The 27201-nt window shown below is 40.7% G+C and overlaps 1 protein-coding gene across 1 annotated transcript in view; it reads left to right on the top strand.

Annotated features, from left to right (window-relative positions):
- The window catches only part of LOC110547865 (phospholipid-transporting ATPase ABCA3-like), a 91062-nt gene that overhangs the window by 17200 nt on the left and 46661 nt on the right, over window positions 1–27201 (top strand). Inside the window, exons 8-13 of the mRNA XM_021635694.2 lie at window positions 3504–3677; window positions 4880–5058; window positions 10260–10394; window positions 16151–16280; window positions 26199–26353; window positions 26984–27139. Of these exons, the coding sequence (XP_021491369.1) occupies window positions 3504–3677; window positions 4880–5058; window positions 10260–10394; window positions 16151–16280; window positions 26199–26353; window positions 26984–27139 (929 nt within the window). The remainder of the gene's footprint in view (window positions 1–3503; window positions 3678–4879; window positions 5059–10259; window positions 10395–16150; window positions 16281–26198; window positions 26354–26983; window positions 27140–27201) is intronic.

Below are 27201 nucleotides of genomic sequence, written 5' to 3'. Positions count from 1 at the left end.
TTTAGAGTGTGGATAATCACATGCACAAAAATCACATTAGAGTTCTCCAAAGAAGCAGAAACAGTGGAAGACAGAAGGGTATTGTGATGAATTGGTTTGTTTGGACATCTCACCATCTGAAATCTGTGACCAGGGGAGGCAGGAAAGCCCGTGACGAGTTCCAGTGAGTGTTCTAGAATGCCTAAGATTGGAGGGCCCAGCAGGATAATGGTGCACACCTTTAAGCTCACCACTCCTTGGGGAGGCAGAGGCAGGTGGATCTCTGTGAGTTCAAGTACAACCTAGTCTACAAAGTGAGTCCAAGGTTACATAGTGAAATCCTGTCTTGAAAAACAAAAACAAAACAAAACAAAACAAAAAACAAAACAAAACAAAACAAAACAAAATAAAATAAAATAAAATAATGGTAGGAGCCGGTGGTGTCAGTCAGGAGGAAAAAGAGGGAATTCTCTTTTCCTCCATGTTTTTATTCCTTCCAGGTTCTCAGTGTAGAATGATGTCCACCCCTATAAGGTAGGGCAAGCCAGAAGTAATGTTTGCTCTGTGAGCCACAAATTCAGGATGACATGTAAAACCAGCCACGGAAAAGGACAGGAAGAGAGCAACGAAAATTACTAAATTACAGCATACACATAAAAGGGCCACAGACCACAATATTACAGGTCAAGTGGTAGTAGGTGGGTTTTGAAAGATTTTTAAATGATGGAAAGAGGAGAATAGAAAATAAAAGCAATGGATGTAGATAGTCACTCATGCATGCATGCATGCATTCATTCATTCATTCATCAATACATTCTTTCTTTGAGTTACAAACTTTGGCTTAGAATGGTCTCTAACAAAGACAAATAGAGCTTTATTCCTCACCCTTTGAGAAATCACATGCCAGGGGGTTTTGTGGAGTTACAGTCCCACTGAAAGGTGAAATTTTTCATTTTTCTATATCCTTGCCAGTGTTTAGATAAACACTGCATTGTGCCAAATTAGGGCTATGAAGTGTTATATAAAAGCAATTTAAATCTGCATATTTTTTTTTCAAGCAGAAAGATAGGCATGTGTGATACCTCAAAGTTTAGTTTTCGGCACCACAAAAGAGGAATTAATAATAAATTTGCGTTTCATAAGTTACTAATGAAGTGTGTGTCACTAATGAGTCAGGTGTGTTTTGTCTTCAGGAAAATTTGGCCATGTTGGGCAGGCGTGCTAGCACACACCTCTAATCCCAGCACTTGGGAGGCTGAGGTGGGAAAAGTACCAAATTTGGAGAACAGCCTGGTCTGCATAGTGAGTTCCAGGCCATCCAGGGCTACAGAGCAAAACCTTATCTCAAAAAAAAAAAAAAATATTCACAGTCCTTTGTTTCTTAAAGTCTGTCATTTGTCTGACAATTTAGCTGTTTCACTCTCTCCGAGTGTTAGCATGAATGTTTTTTTTTTTGTTGTTGTTGTTTTGTTTTTTTCCTGGACTCAGAGTTAATACGTCCCTTTGGACTTCCACCGTGTTCTGCTACCTTTGCCTTTTCCAGAACTTAGCTCACACCATTGCCTTTACTCCAGTTGAACAACTGAAGTAATTACTGCTCAGGAGGGATTTGCATCTGCCACTCAGCCATTTATCTTACCTATGTCTCATCATTTCTTCCTTGTGTCTTCCACTTTGATTCTCACCTCATTTCCTCATCTACATAGCCTCTGATTATTTTCTTATATGAGTTAAAATTAATGCCATAATCTTGAGCAATGACTTCAGCATCAATAATATTTAGAAAAAAAAACCTGTCAAGCTCCAACAAGTAAGTATTAATGGTATATCTTCTTTTCTCAGAAAGATAACTAGAGTGAGGGTGTCTTTTCCGTGATTTTTACTTATTAGTAATGAATGTTGTTATTTATTTATTTCTTGCTTTTAATTTAAAATATTCTTTTTATTAGTAAATAACATAAGAGAATAAATTAAAAAACTGTTGGGGACACCAAGCCCCTGATTTGTGGTCCCAGAACCAGGAAGTCTCTCTTGAATTCTTGAAGGATGGCTTTGCCTCATACAGATTTCTTAGCTGACAAATTTTTTTGTTTTTGGTTTCACAATGTCACTCCCATGACTTCTCACCTCTGGATTCACAGAAGGAAGTATGCTGCAGTCTTGTACTTGACAGAATTCTCTCCCTTGCTACTCTGTAGCCTTTGGTTTTGTTTTCTAGCTACCAGTGTAACCCAGGCCCCCAGGCACGCCAGACAAGCACACTACGGTTCAGTGACGCCCCAGTGCTTTCTTCTGCCAATCCTCTGCCTTTAAACCTTGAACAGTTTTTCTTTTTGTTCTTATGTCTGGTTGGGTTTTTTGTTTTGTTTTGTTTTTAGATGGTTTTTTTTTACTTTTTTTTTTTAATGTAGTGATTTTCAACCATGGTTCTTCAAATCAAACGCTTGCTTTCTTTTTCTGTGACTGCTGTCTGCATAAGGAGGTGACTTTGTCAGATTCTTAGGCTCTGCCAAATCTTTATTCTTTTTATTTTTATTTTTATTTTGCCTGCTCCGTAAGATTGTATAATGTCAACTGTACCATTTTAACTGCTGTTTTTTTTTATTTTGTCTACCCAGACATTTAAATTCATTTGTGTACTTTAGTTTACAGTCTAAGCATTTATTTAGTTCATATTCATAATTTCTATCACTTCGTTGATCATCTTTTAAAGTAGATGTCTTTTTCCTACTTCCCTTCAGCTCTGTGTTTCAGGAATTGAGCATATTAAGACAGATTGTTTACAGTGTTCATTTAGTAAGTCCAGAGTCTGGCCTTCCTCAGGGGCAAGTGTTTTCTTAGTTCTATTGTGGTCTTTCTTTCTTTCTTTCTTTCTTTCTTTCTTTCTTTCTTTTCTTTTCTTTTCTTTCTTTACTTTTTTTCTTGCTTTCTTGTATACCATCTTGTTTGCATGCTTCATAACTCTTTGCTGAATACATCAGTATTTCGACTATTTTAAAATGTTAACTCTGAAGATCAAATCACATTTGGATCCCCTAAATGCTCTAAAACCCATCTAGTTGGGTTTTTGTTGCTGTTGTTGTACTAAATTGTAGAGTCTTGATTTGGTCAAGGGGATTCTTCTTTTCACACATTACCATAACATGGACTAAATCTCACAATGCCTGGAGGAATATTTTGATTATTCCAGTAGCTCTGTTTATATTTACAATTTCTTATGTTGAGTTATAATAAATAAAATTATAATTTTCTAATAACTGTTATGACGTTCATAATCATTGCATCCAGAAAGAACAGTTCTGGAAAAATAAGCTCCTTCATGTTTTATTTCAGCCCTTCTTTCAGGAATGTCTGTGTGCACACTGGATTCCAGACATCTCATTTTCTGTGGAAAACACTGGTTAAACAAAACAGACATTCTTATCTTCTATAATGCCTAGCTCAGTGTATACATTAAAATCCAATTCATATGTTGTGTTTTCCAAGATTGCTTAACTGGACCATATCTCCCTTTACATTTGCAGTCAACTTTGCTGTGAGCTTGGGAAGCTGCTTTTTTTTCCTGAGCTACTTCCCATATATTACAATACAGCAAAACTATGGGATCATGACACTCAAGCAGAAGCTGATTTGGTCCTTCAACTTTAATATTGCGATGGCGTTTGGATTTAAGTTCCTAGTTGAGGCAGAGACAAAGAGTAAGTAGTGAATTTTGATTAACTTAATTTAATTTTTTGGTTCCTACCATTTTTCAAAAAAATTTTTTTATTAATTACAGCTTATTCACTTTGTATGCCATCTATAGCTCCTTCCCTCATCTCCTTCCAATCCCATGTTCCCTCCCTCTTCTCCACCCATGCCCCTCCCCAAGTCCACTGATGGGGAGGTCCTCCTCCCCTTCCCTCTGACCCTAGTCTATCAGGTCTCATCAGGACTGGCTGCATTGTCTTCCTCTGTGACCTGGTAAGGCTGCACCGCTCCCCTCAGGAGGAGGTGATCAAAATCAGGCCACTGAGTTTATGCCAGAGACAGTCCCTGTTCCCCTTATTAGGAAACCCACTTGGATACTGAGTTGCCATGGGCTACATCTGTGCATGGGTTCTAGGTTATCTCCATGAATGGTCCTTGGTTGGAGTATCAGTCTCAGAAAATATCCCTGTGCCCAGATTTTTTTTCTCTCTCTCTCTCCTGTGGAGCTCCTGTCCCCTCCAGGTCTTTCTATTTCCCCCTTCTTTCATAAGATTCCCTGTACTCTGCCCAAAGTTTGGCTGAGTCTCAGCCTCTGCTCTGATACCCTGCTGGCTAGAGTCTTTCAGAGGCCCTCTGTGGTAGGCTCCATTTAGGTCCCTGTTTTCTCCCTCTTCCAATGTCCATCTTGTTTGCCTTTCTGAATGAGGACTGATCATCTTACTCAGGGTCCTCCTTCTTGATTACCTTCTTAATTTAATTTTGATTGCTAAACTGTCTTCCAAAATTTCCTTCTACTTTATAGCAACATATTAGTATATGAGTGACTCCACAATCTTCCCAAACATTTCCTGGGAATCCAGAGGGGTTCCTTCCTGTTTCTGCTGGTGCAGGACTTTATCCCTTACACTTCAGTGATTATGTTTTTCCAAAATTGTGCATCCCAGGGAGATTTTTAGCATGCATAGAGGTGAGGGGGGGGAATCATCATCCTGATCCACAACTCTGCTTATTTTTATTAAGTTCTGTTTTCCCAAATTTTGTGTAGTTCATTTCTTTCCCATTCATTTCCAGTTGTTTCTCTGTTTGGGTACAGTGAGAGGCAGTTTCACGATTACTTACTCATATATCCTCTTGGATTCAGTTATGATGCAGATGAAGAACCATTTTAGTCCCTCTGGTGCCTAATTGAATGTCTCATCCTTTGTCTTAGAAACTGGAATGAAATGGAGTAACATATTCTCATCAACGAATATGGACAGCTTTTTATTTGCCAACGTGCTTGAAATGCTTTTAATTGATGCTTTCCTATATGCCCTTGTGGCCTGGTACATAGAAGCTGTCTTTCCAGGAGAGTATGGTATGCCCAAGCCATGGAACTTTTTCATGATGGTGAGTCTTGGTGCCTGTTATTCATAGATAGATCCTTGTGAATTTGTTCTAAAACAAAAGAAAATCACTAGTCAGTTTTATACTATCTATTAATGAGTTTATAGAGCAGATGAGAGGACCGTTCTTATCTATGTTCCTTCCATACTAATTCACTGCTGTTTTCCTAATACAGTCTGAGCCTTCATGCATACATAGATGATGTAGGTAAGATCCTGGGATCCTAAATTATTATCGCAGATACCTATAAAATTATAGATGAGGAAACATAATCCGTGGGTAAGAGCTGGAAACTAACCAGCTCTTAAGTGGCATAAATTGTGAGTAATAAATTCACAGCATCTGCAGGACTGTATTTTAGAAGTACTATTCATTCTTAAAGAAGTCAGCAACATTACAACTCTGGAGATTAACACAGAGTTGTTAAATCATGTCTGGATCCTCAGCGACTTCGTCTGTCTAGCTTTTTACAGTCAGTGCCATAGGAAATAGTTGAAAACTTTTGGCCTATATGTCACTCGGAGAAGATCTGATAGTGATATAGGACTTTCTCTAGGATGTCAGTTTGCAGTCATTTCCCTTTATCCCTCTCAGACGTTTACTCTGGAGGGGACAAGGTTTTTGAATTTTTGAGATTACAATTTGAATTACTCTTCTCTCTCCCCTTTCCTGTTTGCACACTCTCCTATGTACCACTTCCTGTTCTCTTTCAAATCCATGACCTCTTATTTAAAGCTAAATGTTATTGCCTGTGTACATGTGTATGTGTATGTATATAAACATATATTCCTAAGTATAGCCGGTTCTGGACATGTAATGCTACCCATGTGTAAGTTTTCAGGACTGACCACTTAAAACTGGACAACCAATTGGTGTGCTTTCCCTGGGAAAGGCCAGATGTCTCCCAACTTGCCTCTGTTGCCTATGGTTTCTGTGTAAGGTTGAGGACTCATGAGCATGTACCTTGTTCAGCTCACATTTGGGCAGTCACGTTGGTGAGACTCCATGAGTGTAGCTTCTGATACTACTAGGAAATATGATCTCATGGAAAGTTTTCTGATCCTCCTAGAATCTTTTTAGGCCCTCTTCCACAATGCTCCCTGAGGCTTGGGTGCAGGAGTGTTTTGTAGATGTATCCATTGTGACTGGGCTCTACCACCACAACTCTGCATTTTTGATTAGTTGTACTTCTTTGTTATAGTCTCCACTTGTTGCAAAGAGAAGGAAGTTTCTTCGATGAGGGTGAAGACTACACTTATCTGTGTGTTTAGAAACGAACGTTTACAGTTTGTTGTTAGCAATTGTGCTGGCTTAATAAAGTAGTGACTGTAGATTCTCCTCCAATAACTATGACTTTACTAATATTGAGTAGTCAACTAGGTTCCCAGAACCAGACATGGTTTCCTTCTTCTTGAGACAGCCATAAGTCTAAGAGAGCTATTGGTTACCACCGAGGTATGTATGCCACTGTTACACTCTTAGAATTATCATGTCATTGATTTGGTTTATAGGCTGGGCAGAACTGCTGGTTGCCTCCGTCCTCTGGAAGCTTGCATGGTACATTCTGGTACCATGAAAGCTAGTCATCAGAGAGGAGGCAGACAGGTCAGTTCCAGCTCAGAGGACTCTGGCCCTGTTTCTGAAGCACGTGGTTTCTTTAACAATAGTTATTTACCTTCTGCCTCTGGGAAGTAACCAAGGGTAACAGCAAAAGGCTGTGTGTTTTGGGAATCTCTTGGAAAGTTCTGGCTAACAACTCAAAAGACAGCTTCTCATGTCTGGTATTGGGCTCTTTTTGTTTTTGTTTTTCATCGGTGTTCTTTCACTCTTGGAAAAAGAACCGATATGAGAAAAGTTTACTAAAACTATATACATATATTTAAGCATGCAGTTATAAGCATTATAGGATTTTGATAATTAATAGTATATCCATGAATCTTTCAGAAAACCTCATTATTATTTAACCCAACTCCCTCCTTCTTCTGTATGTCCTCCCCTCCCCTTCCATAAAGTGCCCATCCTTTCCACTGTAAAATCACTGTATATGTTATTCAGCTTTATGCTCCTCCCACCTTTTTCTGTAATAACCTCTTTTCCCTTCGTACCAAATTTCCCTGATCAGATCATTTGTACCCTACTATTTTCTTCTCTCTTGCTCCTCAAACCCTCCCCCCGCCCATGCTGGCAACATTTCCATTTTACTTTCCTAACATCTGAAATTTGAGACTAGGAGCCCAATAAGAGATAACATGGGACTTTTGGGTCTGGGTTACCTCACTCAGTATGATCTTTTCTAAAGTCTACCCGTTTGTCTCCAAAGTTCATGATTTTAGTTTTAGTTACTGCTGGATAGTATTCTATTGTGTGCATGCATCACATTTTCCTTATCCATTAATCAGCTGTAGGTCATTTGGGTTGTTTTCATTTCTTACCTATTATGAATAGAACAGCAATGAACATGGCTGAGCAAGTCCTTTCAGATTAGAATGTTGAGTGTATGCCAAGGAGTGGAATCTCTGGATCATGTTGAAGACTTATTTTTTAGCTTTTTGAGAATTCTCCATACTGATTTCAATACTGGCTACAGCAGTTGGCAATTGCACCAACAGGAAATGAGGGTTCCCTTTTCCTTTTGCATCATCCCAACATTTGCTGTTCCTCATTCTGTTGATCTTCATTTTAATTTAATTACAGGAAGTTTTTATTTCTGTTTTTTTTTCTCTTTTGACCATTTATCATTTAGTAATGAGTTGACTAAGGTCTATGAGTTTGTGTATTTACTAGAGGATTTTGCTGTCAATTTTAAGCTTTATTGGATTGTGGTCAGATAGTATACAAGAAGCAATTTCAATGTTTGAATTTGTAAAGATTTGTTTTGTGTTGCAGGATATTGTCTTTTTTTTTTTTAAGTTTCCATGTGTTGCAGAGGAGAATGTGAATTCTTTGGTATTTGAATAAAATAACTGTAGAATCTGTTAAGTCCATTTGATGTATAGTGTCAATTAATTCATGATGTTTCTCTGTTTGTTTTTCTCCAGATGGCCTGCATATTGGAGAAAGTGAAATATTAAAGTTGCCTAGTACTCATTGATGTTAATATGTGTCTTTAAATTCAATAATAGTTTTTTAAATGAAATTTAGCACACTGAATTTAGTGCAAATATGTTAGACAGTAATGTCTTCTTGGTTACCTTTTCCCTTTATTAGAATGCAGTGTCCTTTTAAAAATCTCTTCTGATTAGTTCTATTTTAATGTTTATATATATTTTCAGATATTAAGATAGTGATACCTGCCTGTTTTCTGGTCCTCTTTCATTGGGTTACTTTTGCCCATCCACAACTCTAAAGTAGTTTTAAGACTATCTTTAAGACTAAGTTATGTTTCTTGTAGGCACCAGATAGCTGGATTTTGTTCTTGATCCATTCAGTGAGTCTGTGAGTTTTTGATTGGAAAATTGAGGCCATCGATATTTAAAGTTATTACTGAAATGTGAGTGTTAATTTTAGTCATTGTGTTGTTGATTTTTAGTTTTGTTTCTATTCTCAAAGGTCCTTCATGTTTTAATAATTATGGTATCCTATGTCATTACACAGTCTCTCTGCTATGCTCATTTTTCTCTTTAGCTCAAAATATTGCTTCCTGCATCTTCCTTAGTTTTGGTTTGTTAGGTTTGAATTTTTTTCAGGCTGCTTAGGTTGTGGAAATATTTTCTTTCTCCTTCAAACATGGCGGGTAGTTTTGCTCTGTGCATTATTTTATGTTGGCTGACATAGTCTTTTAGGACTTGGGATGGATTCTGGCTTTCAAAGTTTCCATTGAGAAATCAACTGTTATATTGGTAGATATTCCTTTATATGTGACTAAAATATTTTTCTCTTGAAACTTTTAATATTCTTTCTTTGTTTTATATACTTAAGTGTTTTAACTCTGATATGCCATGGGAAATTTCCTTTCTTGTTTATTTAATGTTCTGTGTGCTTCTTGTATGTCTGTATGGGTGTCCCTCCTTAGTCTGGGAAAGTTTTCCTCTATGATCCTGTTAAGGATCCGGTTTATGCCATTAACATGAAATTCTTCTCTTTCATTTATTACTGTAATTTGAAGGTTTGGTCTCTTCATGGTATCCCATAGTCCCCACATGTTTTCCTTTCATAGACATTTTTTAAATTACTTGTTCCTTGCTTACTTAGTCCTGGTCCTCTATTTTGTCTTTGAGACCTGATGTTCTTCTGTCTTCTGCCTGACTCGTTATACTTGCAAGACTTTCCTTTTAGTCCTGAATTTGTTATGGACAAAACAAGTGAGGAAGAAGGGAGGACGTGAAGGTTGGTTGAGACTAAAGGTTGGGAATGTCTGGGGTAGAATAAAGTCAGGTGGACAGAGGGGATGGTCCTGGTACATAGGTTGTGTTTTCTGCTCCAAGCCAAAGTGTCGGGGTACATAGGTGGAGCCGGCTACTTTGCTACTTTGTGGGTCCTTCTTTTCCCCACCCTTTATCTCCCTGGTTTGACCTTGTAACACTAGACAGAAGAGAAACAAGGTAGAGGGGGGAAAGGAACTAGGAAAATACCCAAATCTAATTCCTTCCCTTTTGTTCCTTCTTTGATCACAGCTACTAACAAAATGCAGCCAATCTCCCTGAATGACCAACAACCACCCCCACAGCCCATTGTGGCTCTTGCATTTATCTACTCTCTGAAAAGTTCCCAGAATTCCAAACGTCATACAATCGCAGAAATTATCTGTAGTTGGCAATACCATGCTTCTGCTAGGCAGTGGTATGCAATGTGGGGCCCTATGAGGGTCTTGAGGTCCCATGCTGCACAGGTGTGGGTGGCCAGACAAGGACTGGACACTTGCTGTGGATTCTGCAATAGGTCTGGAGGGTTACAGAAAAATGGGAGTCTGCTTGCAGCGGGTACTAACCAGGCTAGACACTGGAAGAAGACACGGAGAGTCCACAGGCCAGATCCTAGAGGAGGACGTGGGAAGCCCGGGTATGGCATCCCTCTAAAATATTTATGATCTTAGTATAATAGTATGTTCTAAGCCTTTGGAATTCAAATTATAGGTATCTTGCTCCAAAATCTGATCTCGAGAATTATATGAAGGCCATCTCAGTACAAACCCTGTCAGATTAAGGTGTTTTCTAGTGTGCTCTTTTTCCATGCCACCAGTTACATCTTTTGTATTCCCTTATTAGCACTCTTACTGGTTTGGAGAAACACGTCTAGAAAACCCTGAAATTACCCAACCTCAGAAGACAATTGAAAGCAAATATTTTGAAGCCGAACCAACTGATTTGAGGCCCACCATCCAGATCAGACACCTGCACAAGGTATTCTTTTATAACCTCCTCCCCTGCTTCCTAAAGAGGGGTTCACGGTAAATGTTCAGTATGAGAAATACCCAAATATTCAAAAGTTTTTATTTACTTATGCTGATAAGAGGTCATACCATTGCATTCACTTCTCTGAAGAAAGATAAAAATGATATCTGCACAGTACTTAATAAATACTAGATCATTCTACAAAGATTATCAGATCCCTATTACCTGGCCATGTAGTCTATACATGCTGCCATTTTATTTATTTATATTTATTTATTTATTTATTCATTTATTTACAATTTATTTGTCCTGCCAGAGGGACTAGTTATTGGGTGGGGCTCGAGAGGGACCAAGTTGACCAAAGTCTTGTCAAGGTCTCGTTTATTGAAAGAAAGCTACTTCTTTTTAAGGCAGTCTTATCAGGAAGCAAGCAAGCAGGGCGGGGGGAGTCAGCCTCAGCAGGCCTGGAAAAGGAACATCTTACAGTTTCTCTCGGGAAGTTCCAACCTGTCTCTCTCCAAGGAGACAATTTATCTTGAAGGCCATTTGTTAGACAATTACCCAAGGACAGGAACAGGGGAGTTCGAGTCATAGGAATTTTACTGGAGCGGTCAGCCTCCAGCATCTCCCTCTCGGTCTCCGGCATTTATTCACTTTATGTCTTGATGGTAGTCCCCTCCCTCATCTTTTCCCGGTCCTCCTCTCCTTCCCTCTTTGCTCCCTCCCCTCCCCTGGTCCACTGAAAGGGGGAATTCTCCTCCCCTACTATCTGAACCTAGCCTAAGAAGTCTCAATCAGGACTGCCTTACTCTGCATCCTCTTACTCTGTGCACTGGCAAGGTCGCCCCACCAGGAGGAAGTGATCAAAGAGCAGGGAACTGAGTTCATGTCAGAGACAGCCCCTGCTTCCCTGACTAGGGAACCCACATGAGCTGCATATGGTCTACATCTAAGCAGAGGGCCTACATTCTCTCCATACATGGCCTTTGGCTGGTGTATCAGTCTCTGCTGACCTCCATGGATGCAGATTTTTTTGCTTTTGCTCCAGGTCTCCTTCTGGAGCTCCTCTCCCCTCTGGGTCATTATCTCCCCCTCTTCTTCCATAAGACCCCCTGCACTCTGACCAAAGTTTGGCTGTGAGTCTCTGCATCTGGTTCAACCCCCTTCCAGGTAGAGTCCTTCAGAAGACATCTATGGTAGGCTCCTATCCTGTTCTCTCACTTCCACCACTTCCTGTTTCTATCCTATTTGCCTTCTGAATAAGAATTAAGCATCCTCCCTAGGGTCCTCCTTGTTGTTTAGCTTAGATAGGTCTGTAGATTTTAGTATGTTTATCCTATATTACATGGTTAATATCTGCTTCTAAGTGAGTATGTACAATGAATGTTTTTCTGTTACCTCACTCAGGATGATCTTTTTCAGATCTATCCATTTGCTTGCAAATTTTATGATGTCTTTGTTTTTAATAGTTGAGTAGTATTCCATTGTGTAAATGTACCACAATTTCTGTATCTATTTGTCGATTGAGGGACATCTAGGTTGTTTCCAGATTGTGGCTATTACAAATAAAGCTGCTATGAACATAGTGGAGCAAATGTCCTTGTTGTATAGTGGAGCATCTTTCGGGTATATGCCCAGGAGTGGTATAGGGTCTTGAGGTAGTGCTATTCCCAATTTTCTGAGTAAGTGCCAGATTGATTTCCAAAGTGGTTGTATAAGTTTGCACTCCCACCAGCAATGAAAGAGCGTTCCCCTTTCTCCACATCCTCTCCAGCATGTGTTTTCACTTGAGTTTTGATCTTAGCCATTCTGATAAGCATAAGATCTGATTCATTTTGATTTGCATTTCCCTGATGACTAAGAATGTTGAGCATTTCTTTAAGTGTTTCCCCACCATTTGATATTCTTCTGTTAAGAATTCTGTTTAGCTCTGCACCCCATTTTTTAATTGGATTCTTTGGTTTGTTGGTGTTTAATTTTTTGAGTTCTTTATATATTCTAGATATTAGCCCTGTGTTGGATGTAGGTTTGGTGAAGATCTTTACCCAGTCTGTAGGCTGTCGTTTTCTTCTGTTGACAGTGTCCCTTGCTTTACAGAAGCTTTTCAGTTTCATGAGGTCCCATTTATTCATTGTTAATCCCTGAGCCTGGGCTGTTGTTCTGTTCAGGATGTTGTCTCCTGTGCCAATGAGATCAAAGTTCTTCCCCACTTTTTCTTCTAATAGATTTAGTGTGTCTGGTTTTATGTTTGATCCAGTTGGACTTTAACTTTGTGCAAAGTGATAAATATGGTGCTATTTACATCTTGAAGTCCAAGCTAGAACAATAAGGCAACTAAAGGAGCTCAAGGTAATGCAAATCAGAAAGGAAAAAGTCAAAGTATCACTATTTGCAGATGATATAATAGTATACATGAGTGATCCCAAAAATTCTACTAGGGAACTCCTACAGCTGATAAACACCTTCAGCAATGTGTCTGGATACAAAACTAACTAAAAAAAATCAGTAGCTCTCCTGTATACTAAAGACAAATGGGTTGAGAAAGAAATTAGGGAAGCAATACCCTTCACAATAGCCCTACATACACAAAAAACACCATATTGTATCTTGATGTAACTCCACCCAAGCTAGTGAAAGACTTGTATAAAAAAAAAATTCAAGTCCCTGAAGAAAGAACTTGAAGAAGAAAGCAGAAGATGAAAAGATTTCCCATGCTCATGGGTTAGTAGGATTAACATAGTAAAAATGGCCATCCTACCAAAAGCAATCTACAGATTCAATGTAATTCCCATCAAAATATCAACACAATTCTTTACAGACCTTGAAAGAACAATTCTCAACTTCATATGGGAAAACAAACAAACAAACAAAAAACAAAATAGCTAAAAAAAAATCTGTATAATAAAAGTTCTTCTGGGGGTATCTCCATCCCTGATCTCAAGCTATACTATAGAGCAACAGTAATAAAAATATCTTCATGGTACTGGCATAGAAACAGACTGGTGGATCAGTCAAATCAAATCAAAGACCCAGAAATAAACCCACACACTTATGGGCACCTGATTTTTGACAAAGAAGCCAAACCCATACAATGGAAAAAAAGGTAGCTTCTTCAACAAATAGTGCTTGTCTAACTGGAAGTGCTGCCATTTGAAAGTGTAGTATCTAATGGAGCTTTGTAACTTGAATGAGTAAACATTAATTTCCTTTCTCTGAAGTTTTCCATTCATCTACTTGTGATCTCTTTTGCCTGGGTAGTTATTGCAGGAGGATGGAAGTGACCCTCGGATCTATCAGTTTTGCTGGATTTTCTGTAAGTGTGCAGCTCAGGTGATTCATTTGTTTGCCGGCATTTCCTTCTCTCTCAAGGGTTGGCATAAGCTCGAGATCTGAGCCCCAACTCTATATCCTGAGGATACTCCAGAGAGTAGAGAATGTGTATTCTCTTATAGACCTTTCCAAGCTTCGTATTACACAAAGTCTCTACTTTGTTTTTATAACCTAGGTACAAAATTCAGTTTTTCCCTAGACTCCCTCAGAGCTCCAAAGCTCTTGCCAAATCTTTCTTGTGAATATTAGTAACCTGTAACGTGGTTAAAGCTAGAAGCAGATTACTCAAGGAACACACAGGCTATGATCATTTCTCCAGCTGCACTTACCCGATTCTCCCACATTTTCTTTTTTCTTTCTTTTTTTGTCTTTTTTTCTTTTTCTTTCTTTCTTTCTTTCTTTCTTTCTTTCTTTCTTTCTTTCTTTCTTTCTTGGTTTTGTTTGTTTGTTTGTTTGTTTTTCCCACCTTTGCCTCTAAAAATTTCCCCTAATGCATACATAGAGCCCTTCCCCATTCTCCACACTTCTCCAACACTTGCTTATCCAGGATCATGACAATGTTCAGAAGAACTAAGGGTCTTCTATCCTGTTCATTTATCCATTCTTTTTTTTTTTCATTAGTTCATTCTTGTTCCTAGGGAATCAGCAGTAAAAATAAAACAAACAAACACACACACACTCAGAAAAAAAAAGTCCATACTCACAAGGAATTTTCATTCTAGTGTGAGTGAAAAACTGATAGTGATATAGCAATTTAAAGATGGAATGCAGAGAATAAATATATCAGATTGTTCAAGGAAGCCTCTCTAGAAACAAACCTGGCCACTGTGGACACCGGCTGCCCTGCCCAACAGTCCGCTCTGTTGAAGAGAAATACCTCAGTCCAGATTAGGTGCGTTTCTTCGGGACATCTTGTATCAGTGGCTGCTTGAAGTGGAGGCAGGTGATGGTCAGCTCTGTCTCCCAGCTTGGCTCTACATGACCACCTACATTTCGGAATTGATACTGGAGACACTTTATAATCAGCTGGGAGAAAAGGGGGGTACTGATGGACCAACCGATGAACGTCTGAGAGGCCACAGGACAACCCAGGGTTGGTTTGGTTGGTTAACTGATCCATGACTTTTTAACCAAGGCTTTGGGAAATCAAGAGCTCTAGTCTGGACACAAGTTCTCAAAAAACTTTTTTTTTTTTAAGCCTGGAACCTATGTCTAGGGAGAATGGTTGGGAAGAGACCCCTCCTGCCATTTGGTGAAACTTGAAACAGGATTCTGGTTTCGGTCACACAGAGTGCTACCTTAACTTATCATCAAAAAGATGTATCGGGAGGAATGCCTGCTTTAAATCTGCATGTCAGGGATTGAAGCCCAGGCTATATGGTTATGTTCTATATTTCTTAAATGCTTTATGACTCAACTGTTGTTTTAAAAAAGTAACTAAAGTCTCCTTAAAAGTTTGGATGCCAATCACATTTACTACACATTTGCACCATCTTTCCTGAGGGTCTCTGTCACTCCTCAGTCTTCAGGCCGTTTCGCTCTGTGGAGGAATTTCAAGAGAAATTATGGTTTGGGAACTTATTTAGCCTCTACGTGTTGCTAGATTGAAAGTGATGCTCTTTCTAGCTTTTTGCGCCCTAGACAGAAACACTGATCATCTACACGAAAGGTATTTCAGGTGAGCATCCATGGTGGTTCCAGTTGGCTTTTCTTCAAGGTCTGTGTGTGTGTATTATGTCTGTCTCTCTCCTCTCCTTCTCTCTATGTGTACATGCACACACATGTGCACATGAGCACACATATGTGTCTCCATATTTATGACATGTGTGTGCATGCCTACTCACGTGAATACAGTCACATGCCACAACTCACATGTCAAAACCAAAAGACAACCATGGGTGTCAGCCCTCTTTCTCACCTTCTTTGAGACAGGGTCTCTGTTGTTTTTGACTGTACATGCCAGACAAGATGGCCCACCAGCTTCTAAAAATTCCCGTTTCTGCCTCCAGTATTCCCTGTTGGAGCACTGGGATTATGGATGTGCCTAGAATTTCTGTGGATTCTAGGGATTAGAACTCAAATCCTTATCCTTGCACAGCGCTTTTGTCCGATGAGCAATTTCCTGTGTTCCCCAAATAAAGACTGACTGAAGAAGAATGTGGCACTGCCAGCTTCAGGGTGGTAACTGAAACAAAGGAGGAACGGGTGAGATTGTTCGGGGAAAGACTGCGTGCCTACTGTGAAAGTATAAAACTCATGTTGTAGCTTCAAATAGGTTTTCCCCCTCTTTGCCATTTCTCCGTATTACACTCTATTTCGCCGTAAGATTACTGCGTGGTCTTATTTCATCTCTGAAGAGCTGCTGTGAGTACCCATTCTTCCAGACTGATTGTGAAGGCTACAGAGTTTAACATTTGCGGGCTTCCCTCTGACAGGTGTTCCGAGAGAATAACTCCATCAAGATAGCCCTCCAGGACTTGTCTTTGAACTTATATCAGGGACAGATCACTATTCTCCTAGGGCAGAATGGCGCAGGAAAGTCGACTACTCTGTCCATCCTCTCAGGTAGGTGTTTGGCTCTGTCCAGAAGGCGTCCTTACCCAGAACTGGGGGGAAAGTGATGAGACTTGCATGATGTAGTTTAAGAATAGTCCGCTTTGTTGTCAAGTTTGTAAGTAACATAAAAAAAAATTTGAAGTTAGTGTTTTGTGAGAGGTTAAAAGATCAATACACGAAGAAGGCAGTACATTTTTAAGTATGTGTCTAAGACTCAGAGCACCAAAATCCTCAAAGCAAAACCAGAAAGATTTGAAAAGGCAGCAGACACATTTGCATTTAGAGACTTCAGTGCCATTCTTTTGGCCAATGATGAGACCAGTGGACAGAGCCTCAGTACAGATACTGAGGAATTAATCACCAGGCTCCAGTTCATATTTTCAGAAAGCTGCAGCACACATTGCTTACAGCACCTTAGAGCTGATATATCCTAGGCTGTCTGGGCAAAGGTGAGGGGGGAAAGGGAGGGAGGAAAGAGAGAGCATGTCTTTGAAGAAAGGCCAAATGGAACCCGCTACAGATGCTCACCTGAGGAGCGAGAGAACTAAGAGTGTAAAGTGTTCAGGCAGGAAGAAAATGATTCTAGACTGAAACTTGGACTTTTTAAGAAGAATTCAAGAGTACCAGATATGGTAAAAACCATCAGTACATATAAGAAACAATTTAAATGTTTTTATATGTACATTTTCCTCTTGAATCTATCAAATACTTAAATAAAAGTAATCAACTTTCGGCCCACTGGCTCACCCCACATGGAGTACCCCAGTGAAACTGACACAGTAAAAGACTAAACCATGTGAAGTATCTGAAAACTGAAAGAAACAAGATAAACAACCAATGGACCAGATGGTTTCCAGAGAGCTAAAAAAAAATCAGGATGGCTGGCAAGAGTCCTGCTAGGGTCAAAACAAGCTCAGAGACCTGCTTTAGAAACTTCTCCCTGGTCTGGAGAGATGGCTCAGAGGTTAAAAGAAACTTCTCCCTGGATCAGGCTACTAGGCAGAGTATACCCTATGGGATTGTGGCAAAGGACAGATGATCAATCCTTAACTGAGTCTAACTGCCAGGCATAATCCTCAATGGAGCAGGGAAGCTTAATTGAGAAAAAAAAAAAAGAGGCAGCTCAAGAAAGTCAGATGAGGACCATCCCAAATAGCAAATAGCTACTTGGCAGAGTAACACCCAAAACTCCACGTTGCAGGAGATAGGGAATTTACTGAATTCCTCCAGCCAAGTCAGAAATTAAATACACAAGCAAAAGGGCAATCAGTATTTAAAGTTAGTACAGCTGTTGTGTGCTTTCGTGCAGAGGACATAGCAATGTCCAGAATCACTTTTCCACCTTACTCACGTAGATATTTTGAGTGAGAATTTCTCAATGAAACTGCAGTTCACCCTTTTTCCTATTATGGCTGGTCTGGTAGGAATGACTTTGTCTCTGCCTCTGCCGCAGCCCCTACTCCTATCCTACCTTTTACCCTACCCCCACCCCTGTCAGTGCTGGGGTTAAAAGTCATACCACTGTATCTAGATTTTATGTGAGTGCTGGGAATCTAAATTCAGGGCATGCAAGCACTTTATTAATGAGTCATCTCCCCAGACCAGGGAAATCTTTAGAGATTTTAAAAAGAAAAAAAAGAGGAGGAGGACAAAAAGGAGGTAGAGGAGGAGGAGTAGAGGGAGGAGGAGCATAAGGAAAGGGAGGAGAAGGAAGAGGATGAAAACAAAGGGAAGGAGAGAACTGTCAGGTGGAGGAGAAGGAGAGAGGAGGAACCAAGCGTGACTTGTAGAAGAAATACAAGAACCAAAGTTAAAAAAAAAAAGTTCCTAAAGGCATTCAAGGGGATAAAAATTGGAAAAGAAGAAATAAAAGTATCACTATTTGCAGATGATATGATAGTATACCTGAGTGACCCCAAAAATTCTGCCAGGGAACACCTACAGCTGATAAACACCTTCAGCAAAGTGGCTGGATACAAAATTAACTCAAAAAATCAGTAGTCCTTCTGTATACAAAAGACAAAAGGGCTGAGAAAGAAATTAGGAAAACAACACCCTTCACAAAAGTCACAAAGGACATAAAGTACCTTGGTGTGACCCTTTTTTTCAAACACTTGTTTGAAAAAAATTTCCAGTCTCTGAAGAAAGAATTAGAAGAAGATATCAGAAAATGGAAAGATCTCCCATACTCATGGCTTGGCAGGATTAACATAGTAAAAATGACCATCTTATCAAAAGCAATCTACAGATTCAATGCAATTCCCATCAAATTACCAACACAATTCTTTACAGATCTTGAAAGAAAAATTCTCAAGTTCATATGGAATAACAAGAAATCCAGAATGTTAAAACAATCCTGTCCAATAAAAGATCATCCTTCTTCTCAAGCTGTACTATAGAGCAACAGTAATAAAAACTGCATGGTACTGGCATAAAAACAGAATGGTGGATCAATGGAACCTAATAGAAGACCCTGAAATAAACCCACAAACTTATGGACACCCAATTTTTTTTCTAAAAAGTACTTTTACAATGTTTATTTGAATCTATACTTCCCAGCAACTTCAATCACATCATTTTCCCAGGTGTTTTGATGGTGTTGTGTAGAACTGTAGCAACTGTGCAGTGTTCAGAATGCTAACTTCCTTGCACTTGTTTTGAAATGAGTAAAGGTTCCGTAATTTTTTTATTTTAATTCTTTATTAATTACACTTTATTCACTTTGTATCCCCCCTGTGGTTCCCTCCCTTCTCCCGTCCCAATCCCTCCCTTCCTCCACCCTCTGCATGCATGCCCCTCCCCAAGTCCACTGATAGGGGAGGACTTCTTTTCCTTCCTTCTGATCCTAGTCAGTTAGGTCTCATCACTTTGTCTTCTTCTGTGGCCTGGTAATGTTTCTTCCCCCTCAGGAGGAGGTAGTTAAAAGAGCAGGCCAATCAGTTCATGTCAGAGACAGTCCCTGTTCCTATTACAATGGAACCCACTTGGATACTGAACTGCCATAGACTACAGCTGTGGACACCCGATTTTTGACAAAGATGCCAAACCCATTCAATGGAAAAAAGATAGCATCTTCAACAAATGATGCTGGTCTAACTGGATGTCTACATGTAGAAAAATGCAAATAGATCCATACTTATCACCCTGCACAAAACTAAAGTCCAAGTGAATCAAAGACCTCGATATAAAACCAGACACACTAAAACTGTTAGAAGAAAAAGTGGGGAAAAACCTTGAACTCATTGACACCAGAGACAACTTCCTGAAGTTATATTCCTGAACAGAATACCAACAGCACAGGCTCTAAGAGCAACAATCAATAAACGGGACCTCATGAAAATGAAAAGCTTCTGTAAAGCAAAGGACACTGTTGTCAGAACAAAATGACAGCCTACAGATTGGGAAAGGATCTTCACCAACAATATCTGACAGAGGTCTAATATCCAGAATATATAAAGAACTCAAGAAGTTAAACAGCAACAAATCAGTTAATACAATTTAAAAATGGGGTATAGAGCTAAACAGAGAGTTCTCAATAGAGGAATATCAAATGGCAGAGAAACACTTAAAGAAATGCTCAAAATCCTTGGTCATCAGGGAAATGCAAATCAAAACGACCCTAAGATTTCACCTTACACCCATCAGAATGGATAAGATCAAAAACTCAAGTGACAACACATGCTGGAGAGGTTTTGGAGAAAGGGGAACCCTCCTCCTCTATTGCTGGTGAATGTAAACTTGTACAACAACTTTGTAAATCAATCTGGCACTTTCTCAGACAATTAGGAATAGTGCTTCCTCAAGATCCAGCTATACCACTCCTAGGCATATATCCAAAAGATGCTCAAGTACACAAGGACATTTGCTCAACCATGTTTGTAGCAGTTTTATATATAATAGCCAGCAGCTGGAAAAAACCCAGATGCCCCTCAACTGAGGAATGAATACAGAAATTGTGGTACATTTTCGCAATGGAATATATTACTCAGCAATAAAAAACAAGGAAATCATGAAATTTGCAGATAAATGGTGGGAACTGGAAAAGATCGTCCTAAGTGAAGTATCCCAAAAACAAAGACACACAGGGTATATATTCACTCATAAGTGGAAATTAGATATATAATATAGGATAAACCTACTAAAATCTGTACACCTAAAGAAACTAATTAAGAAGGAGGACTCTGGCTAAGATGCTCAATCCCCATTCAGAAAGGCAAAGAGGATAGACATCAGAAAAGGGAAAAAACAGGGAACAGACCAGGAGCCTACCACAGAGGACCCCTGAAAGGGTCTATTCTACAGGGTATCAGAGCAGATGCTGAGACTTATAGCCAAACTTTGGGCACAGTGCAGGGAACCTTTTGAAAGAAAGGGGAGATAGAAAGACCTGGAGAGGACAGGACCTCCACAAGGAGAGCAACAGAACCAAAAAATCTGGGCCCAGGCGTCTTTTCTGAGACTGATACTCCAGCCAAGGACCATACATGGAGATAACCTAGAACCCCTGCATAGATGTAGCCCATGGCAGTTCAGTGTCCAAGTGGGTTCTACAGTAATGGGAACAGGGACTGTCTCTGACATGAACTGATTGGCCTACTCTTTGATCACCTCCCCATGAGGGGGGAGCAGCCTTACCCGGCCACAGAGGAAGACAATGCAGCTACTCCTGATGAGACCAGATAGACTAGGATCAGAAGGAAGGAGAGGAGGACCTCCCTATCAGTGGACTGGGGAATGGGCATGGGTGGAGAAGGGGGAGAGAGGGTGGGATTGGGAGGGGAGGATGGAGGGCGCTATGGGGGGGTGGATACAAAGTGAATAAACTATAATTAATAAAAATAAAATTTTTTTAAATTCATTATAAGAAATTAATACTTGGTGTGAACTGACAGAAGAAAGATTCCCTGAATTTGAAGAAGGATTGATAGACACATGTGAGTAACAGAAAAAGGGAAATTAACAGCATCTGAGAAACACAGGCTTTAAGTGCACTGAATGTATGTGTATTATCAGTGCCAGATGGGGAAGAAAAGGAGTAAGGAGGAGAAAAGGTGTTCTAGGAAATAAAAGTTAAAATATCAGATGACCTATCCACGAAACCAACAAATCTTTAGTGAGATAAAGCGGAGTACACACCCAATGTGCTATAGGAAATTATGAAAAACAAAGACAGAAGATGTTGAACACACCAAGAGCGCCATTCATCAGGCACAGCAGACACCAGTCGGTGGCAACACCGGCCGGCAACCAACAGACAAGAGTCTGAGCCATACTTTTCAGAAGTGCACGTGAAAGAATGGCATTCCCAGATGGACACAGCCTTCTGGAATCCATTTCTAGAAGAACGCTTTGTCAGAAATACCAAGAAGCTCTTCAGGCTCAATCTAAGTAAGCCCGGGTAGAAACGTCAATGCACGCATTCCACCAACACTGTCACCACCGGATAGGTGTGACTGTCAAAAAGATGCTGTTGATGCGTCTTACCGAGATAGTAGCGCAAGTCCACGAACTGGATCCGAAATGAAAAGAACGGAAAAAGGAACGGAAAGAACAGTGCTGTTTTAGTTATGGTTTCTATTGCGGTGAAAAAGACTCCATGACCACTTCAAAGGTAACAAGGAAAACATTTAATTGGGGCTGTGTGATGGGTCCATAGGGTTAGTCCTTTATCATCATAGTGAAGCATGGTTCCACAGGGGCAGACATGGTGACAGAGAAGGAACCAAGCCAAGGGCAGGCAACAGGGAGAGAGAGGAGAGAGAGAGAGAGAGAAAGAGACACCACACACACCTGGCTTGAGCATTTGACACCTCAAAGCCCACCCCTAGTGACGCACTTCCTCCAACAAGGCTCCACCCACTACAAGGCCACACCTCCTGGTAATGCCCCCCTCCCGGTTGATGGAGCATTCAGATCTCTGAGGCTATGAGAACCGTACCTATGCGAGCTACCGCAAGTGTTAAAGAAGAGGGGAAATGTAACAGTCTCTACTAATGCATTGTTACCATTTCCTTAGTAATCGAAAATATGCCACCGCGTCATGGCTGATAACATATACAGATGCCGTGCATAATGGATAGTATCAGAAAGAAGAGGGTGGAGCTATGCAGACATCATGATAAGTCAGAATTAAATTATTATAAACTAGAAATACCTCCAAAACAGCCACAAAGATAAAATAAAAACCACTGGCAGTCAGGAGTGAGGGGGCATACCTGTGAATCCAGTACTCAAGAGGTAGAGGCATGTAGATTAGTAGTTCAAGGTCATCCTTGAACAAAGCAAGTTCAAGGCATCTAGGGCTACATGAGACAAATATGTATCTCTCTCAGAGAAACAAACAAGCAGATGTGCAGTAGTGAGGGGGGAAAAAGGAAGGAATTAAAATATTACGATAGAAATGTTTGCTCAATGAACTTACAAAGGATACAAAGGACTAAGGAGCACAGAAAACAAAAGAATGTGGCATCTACAAACCCAGCCATATCAATAATTATATTAGGTGTGGATTATTTGCTTCAAAAGCTAGGAGGCATCCAAGAGTGATAGCAATGGCCTGTGTTCTTTAAAAGTCTCTTAGTCTCCCCTGGAAATGCAGGAGAAGGTCATACCTGGTCCTGGGTCTTGTTACATATTGCTCATATGAAAGAGCATTATTACCCCAAGTGATGCCACAACTTCATTTAAAATAAAATGATACATGTACACACATATCATATATATGTATATAATTTTAAATAAGCATAAAATAATATGGTTTCTATATTTTTTTGCAAACAATCTTAGTGTTTATTTTTCTCACCTCCCTTTCTCTCCCCCTACAGTTAAATCCCTCCCCCCACTTTTTTCCAATTCTCCCCTTCATAGTGCCTGTGTCCTGTTCTTCCACATCCTGTCACTCTTTCTCCACTCCTGGTCCCTTTTTACCGTCCTGCTTTCTATGGTTACCATAGGTTACATATTCACATTTGTCTTTCTGGGTTTGGATTACCTCACTCACTGTGATATTTTGGCTGAAGATACCACACATTTGGACACAGGATTTGGGGGCAGTGAGCTGGAACTGACCCTGCAGCCTCTTCCTCCTTGAGTACTAGCTGTCATACTGTCAGAAGGAGGTATGCAAAGCATCAAGGGAGAAAAGCAATCAGTAGCCCCACACGGCTGTAAAGCACATGAACCATAATAATGGCCAGCATGACAAGATAATCCGAGAGCACGATAGTGCCACTTCATCTTCGGGGTAACCAACTGCTGTCTAGTTGAATGCTTTGCCTGCACAAGAGGAATTCTTGTCTGGTTCTGTAAACCTAGCCAACCACACATGGCTAGAGAGGCCATGGACCCCATAGGAGAACCTACTACACGTTCTACTGTTATTTTTCTAAACAAACATAATCTGTATCTGTATTCCAAATACTCATCCTTATTCCCACAGATAAGTGTAGCTTTCACCACTCACCAAAGATTATTTCCATAACAGATGGCGACTACAGAAATCCACAACTGCACAAATAGCAGATAATACATGACTGTGAAGTGTCCAAACCCAACTCAAATATCTACAACACAACCCCAACATCTAAGGCTCAGGGATAATTGGGGAAGAGGGGGCAGAAAGATTATTTAGAACCAGAGGCCCAAGAAATCTGTTTTTTTATGGCCCCCTGAACATGACAGGAACATGCACCCATGACCTTCAATATTATGATTACCCAAACAAGACTAGCCAAGTTGATATGCTAATGTGAACAGGGGAAATTCCACATGGTCCTATTCCTACATGAAGAGCTACAGTTGGCTAATAACTACTGACAAAGAGGAGAGCTCATCAGTTATCCAATCCCAAGTGGTCAGCACTGGACACTCACATATGGGCAAAGCAAAACATGGCTTGGTAGGTTATATATGCATACACACGCATATACATACATACATATATACACGTGGGGGGGGGATGCAACAACAACAATGAAAGCACCATGAATTTCGAGGGGGATGTTGGAGCCTAAGAACTCAGCAGACTACTCTGAGCAACACAGCAAGATCCTTTCTCAAGAAAAGATTACCGAGTTATCACATTTAAAGCAGTATTTTTCATTAAAATTAATCACTCATGACAGCTGCCTAAGACTGTACAACCCTCTGAATCCTTTTGAAATTATTTTGGGTGGCTATGTATTTTTCTACCAACCATCATTTAAGTTTGGCAAGGATAACAGTTTTATGGTGTGGGTTTTCCACTTTAAAAGATGTCTTCCCTGTTTTATCCTTCTTCTGATGTCCATCCTCTTTGCCTTTCTGAATGGGGACTGAGCATTTTAGCCAGAGCCCTCCTTCTTGGTTAGTTTCTTTAGGTGTACAGATTTTGGAGCCTGCCACAGGGGGCCTCTGAAAGGCTCTACCCTGCACAGTATCAAAGCAGATGCTGAAACTTATGGACAACCTTTGGGCAGAGTGCAGGGAATATTATGAAAGAAGTGGGAAATAGCATTTCCTTTCTAAAGGCCATAAACTGTTTGGCTGCAGCTTCCAGCATGGTTGGATACCATAAAAAGCTAAAATGATACGCTCAGGATGCGAGGCTAAGCACTGCACTCAGGGTCAGCCGCTTCGGACCCAGAGAAGAGCATGTCTGATTGCATGCGGGTTGATGCCCCAGGTCCCGCCTCTGAGAAAAAGGTATCGGACGGTCTGATGCTCTTTGGGTGGATGACACCTAAATGAACATCTGTACAAAGTCCCAATTTATTTCTAATATCAGAGATCAGACCTCCACTCTTGCCTGATGCGTCTAAAACAAAAAGGGGGAACTGTAGAGAGCTGCGGAATGCTATGCCTTAAAGATGGAGCTGGTTTCCGCCTTCCACCTTCCCGATGGTGAGTGCTCTCTGTCACGAACAACTCCACATTTGGCTAAGGCCGAGGATCTGGCTTGCTTCCATGTATGTGGACCTATCTGCATTGCCCCCGTGGCACGCCTGGGTTGGCTACCCAGAGGCTATTTAAGCTGTGGGCTGGCTTTCCCCGGGGTCCGAGGATTGTTCAATGTTCCTGAATAAACTGCATTGAAAAAAAAAAAAAAAAAAAAAAGAAGTGGGAAATAGTAAGACCTAGAGAAGACAGGAGCTCCACAAGGAGAGCAACAGAACCAAAAAATCTGGGCCCAGGCGTCTTTTCTGAGATGGATACTCCAACCAAGGACCATTCATGGAGATAACCTAGAACCGCTTCACAGATGTAGCCCATGGCAGCTCAGTGTCCAAGTGGGTTCCATAGTAACGAGAACAGGGACTGTCTCTGACATGATCTGATTGGCCTGCTCTTTGACCACCTCATCTTGAGGTGATCAGAGGTCCTGACAGCCTTACACAGAGGCAGGACACAGAGGAAGACAATGCAGCTACTCCTGATGCGATCTGATAGACTAGGATCAGAAGGAAGGGGAAGAGGACCTCCCCTATCAGTGAACTGGGGAAGGGACATGGGTGGAAAGGGGGAGGGAGGGTAGGATTGGGAGGGGAGAAGGGAAGGAGCTACAGGGGGGATACAAAGTGAATAAATTGTAATTAATAAAAATTAAAATAAAAAGTGTCTTCCCAAGTGTATGGCACAGACTATACTCTAAACGGTTAACTGTTGGCAAGTGGCTGCTGGCGGTACTGGTCAATCCCTATGTTACACGTTCATGCTTTCATTGCTCCAAGTCATTTTCCCTTCACCACTGAATAATGAAAAATCAGAGCATACAGGTAAACAGGAAAAAAAGTAGCAAATTATTTCTAACGTGATCCTGAAAGAGGCCAACAAGTATTTCAGTATTCTACAGTGCTAGTGAGAAGTCAGTGTGTAGAGTCTTGTCAGAGGAGTTAATGAGCCTGTATCCTCACAAAAGCTGCTTGTGTTTCATCTTCCGCCTGATTCTAGGTCTCTATCCCCCCACCAGAGGAGAAGCCTATGTCGATGGATACAACATTTCACAGCATATGGCTCAAATCAGGAGTTCGTTGGGCTTGTGTCCTCAGCAGAACCTGCTGTTTGATCACTTGACAGTATCAGAACACCTTTATTTCTACTGCAGGGTAATCCAAGGATATATTTGTTTTCCTTCCGTTCTGTTCAGGTAGATTATCAACTACCGATGCCCTTATTCTTGCAAAGTTCATGACATGAGGCATTTAGATGAACTTTCTTCTAAACTTAAAAGAGTGAAAAAGGCAATGAGCCACTACAGAGCTGATGTAAGGAAGGAGTCGATATGAGATATTTATAAGATCCAGAGGTCACTTTTCAGTGGAAAGAACCATTCCCTTCAGGACAGCTGCGGTTGTCTGCACAAGACCTGCACCAGACAGAGCCGGTCAACACTCCAGCATAGATGGTGGGGAGACTCACACAGCCCCACCTCTAGAGGAGGGGCTTTGGAAGTTGCCTGCTGGGATAGCAATAATGGCTGCTTGTAGGTGACTCTTGCTCCAGGGGGCGCCCTCACGGGCAGACAGCGCTAACTGGCATGAAAGCCAGTGTAAAGTTTGGAGGGAGACATGGTAGCGGGTGCTGAGGGGAGGGAGTCTGAAGAGGAGGGGGAAGATCGATATGACAAAATACTTCATATACACATATGAAATTCTCAAAAACAGAAAATAACTCTTACAAGGAAGTTCTGAAGCTAAGATTGAAAGTGCCATGCAAACTCTGGCTTCTTCTCCTAGGTAAAAGGAATACCTCAAAAGATACGTCTTCAGGAAACTAACAACATGCTGTCGGCTTTTCACCTGCTGGAAAAGCGTGATACGTTTTCAAAGTCCCTGAGTGGAGGCATGAAGCGCAAACTCGCCATCATCATAGCCCTCATAGGGGGCTCCAAGGTAAAGAGGGAAGCTAAGGGCAGATAGCCCCGCACTACACCTGGCTTAAAAATCCAAGGGTC

The sequence above is a fragment of the Meriones unguiculatus genome, chromosome 14 (genome assembly GCF_030254825.1).
Source record: "Meriones unguiculatus strain TT.TT164.6M chromosome 14, Bangor_MerUng_6.1, whole genome shotgun sequence".
In the NCBI taxonomy this organism is placed as follows: Eukaryota; Metazoa; Chordata; class Mammalia; order Rodentia; family Muridae; genus Meriones; species Meriones unguiculatus.
This window is presented reverse-complemented; position numbering and strand designations above follow the sequence as displayed.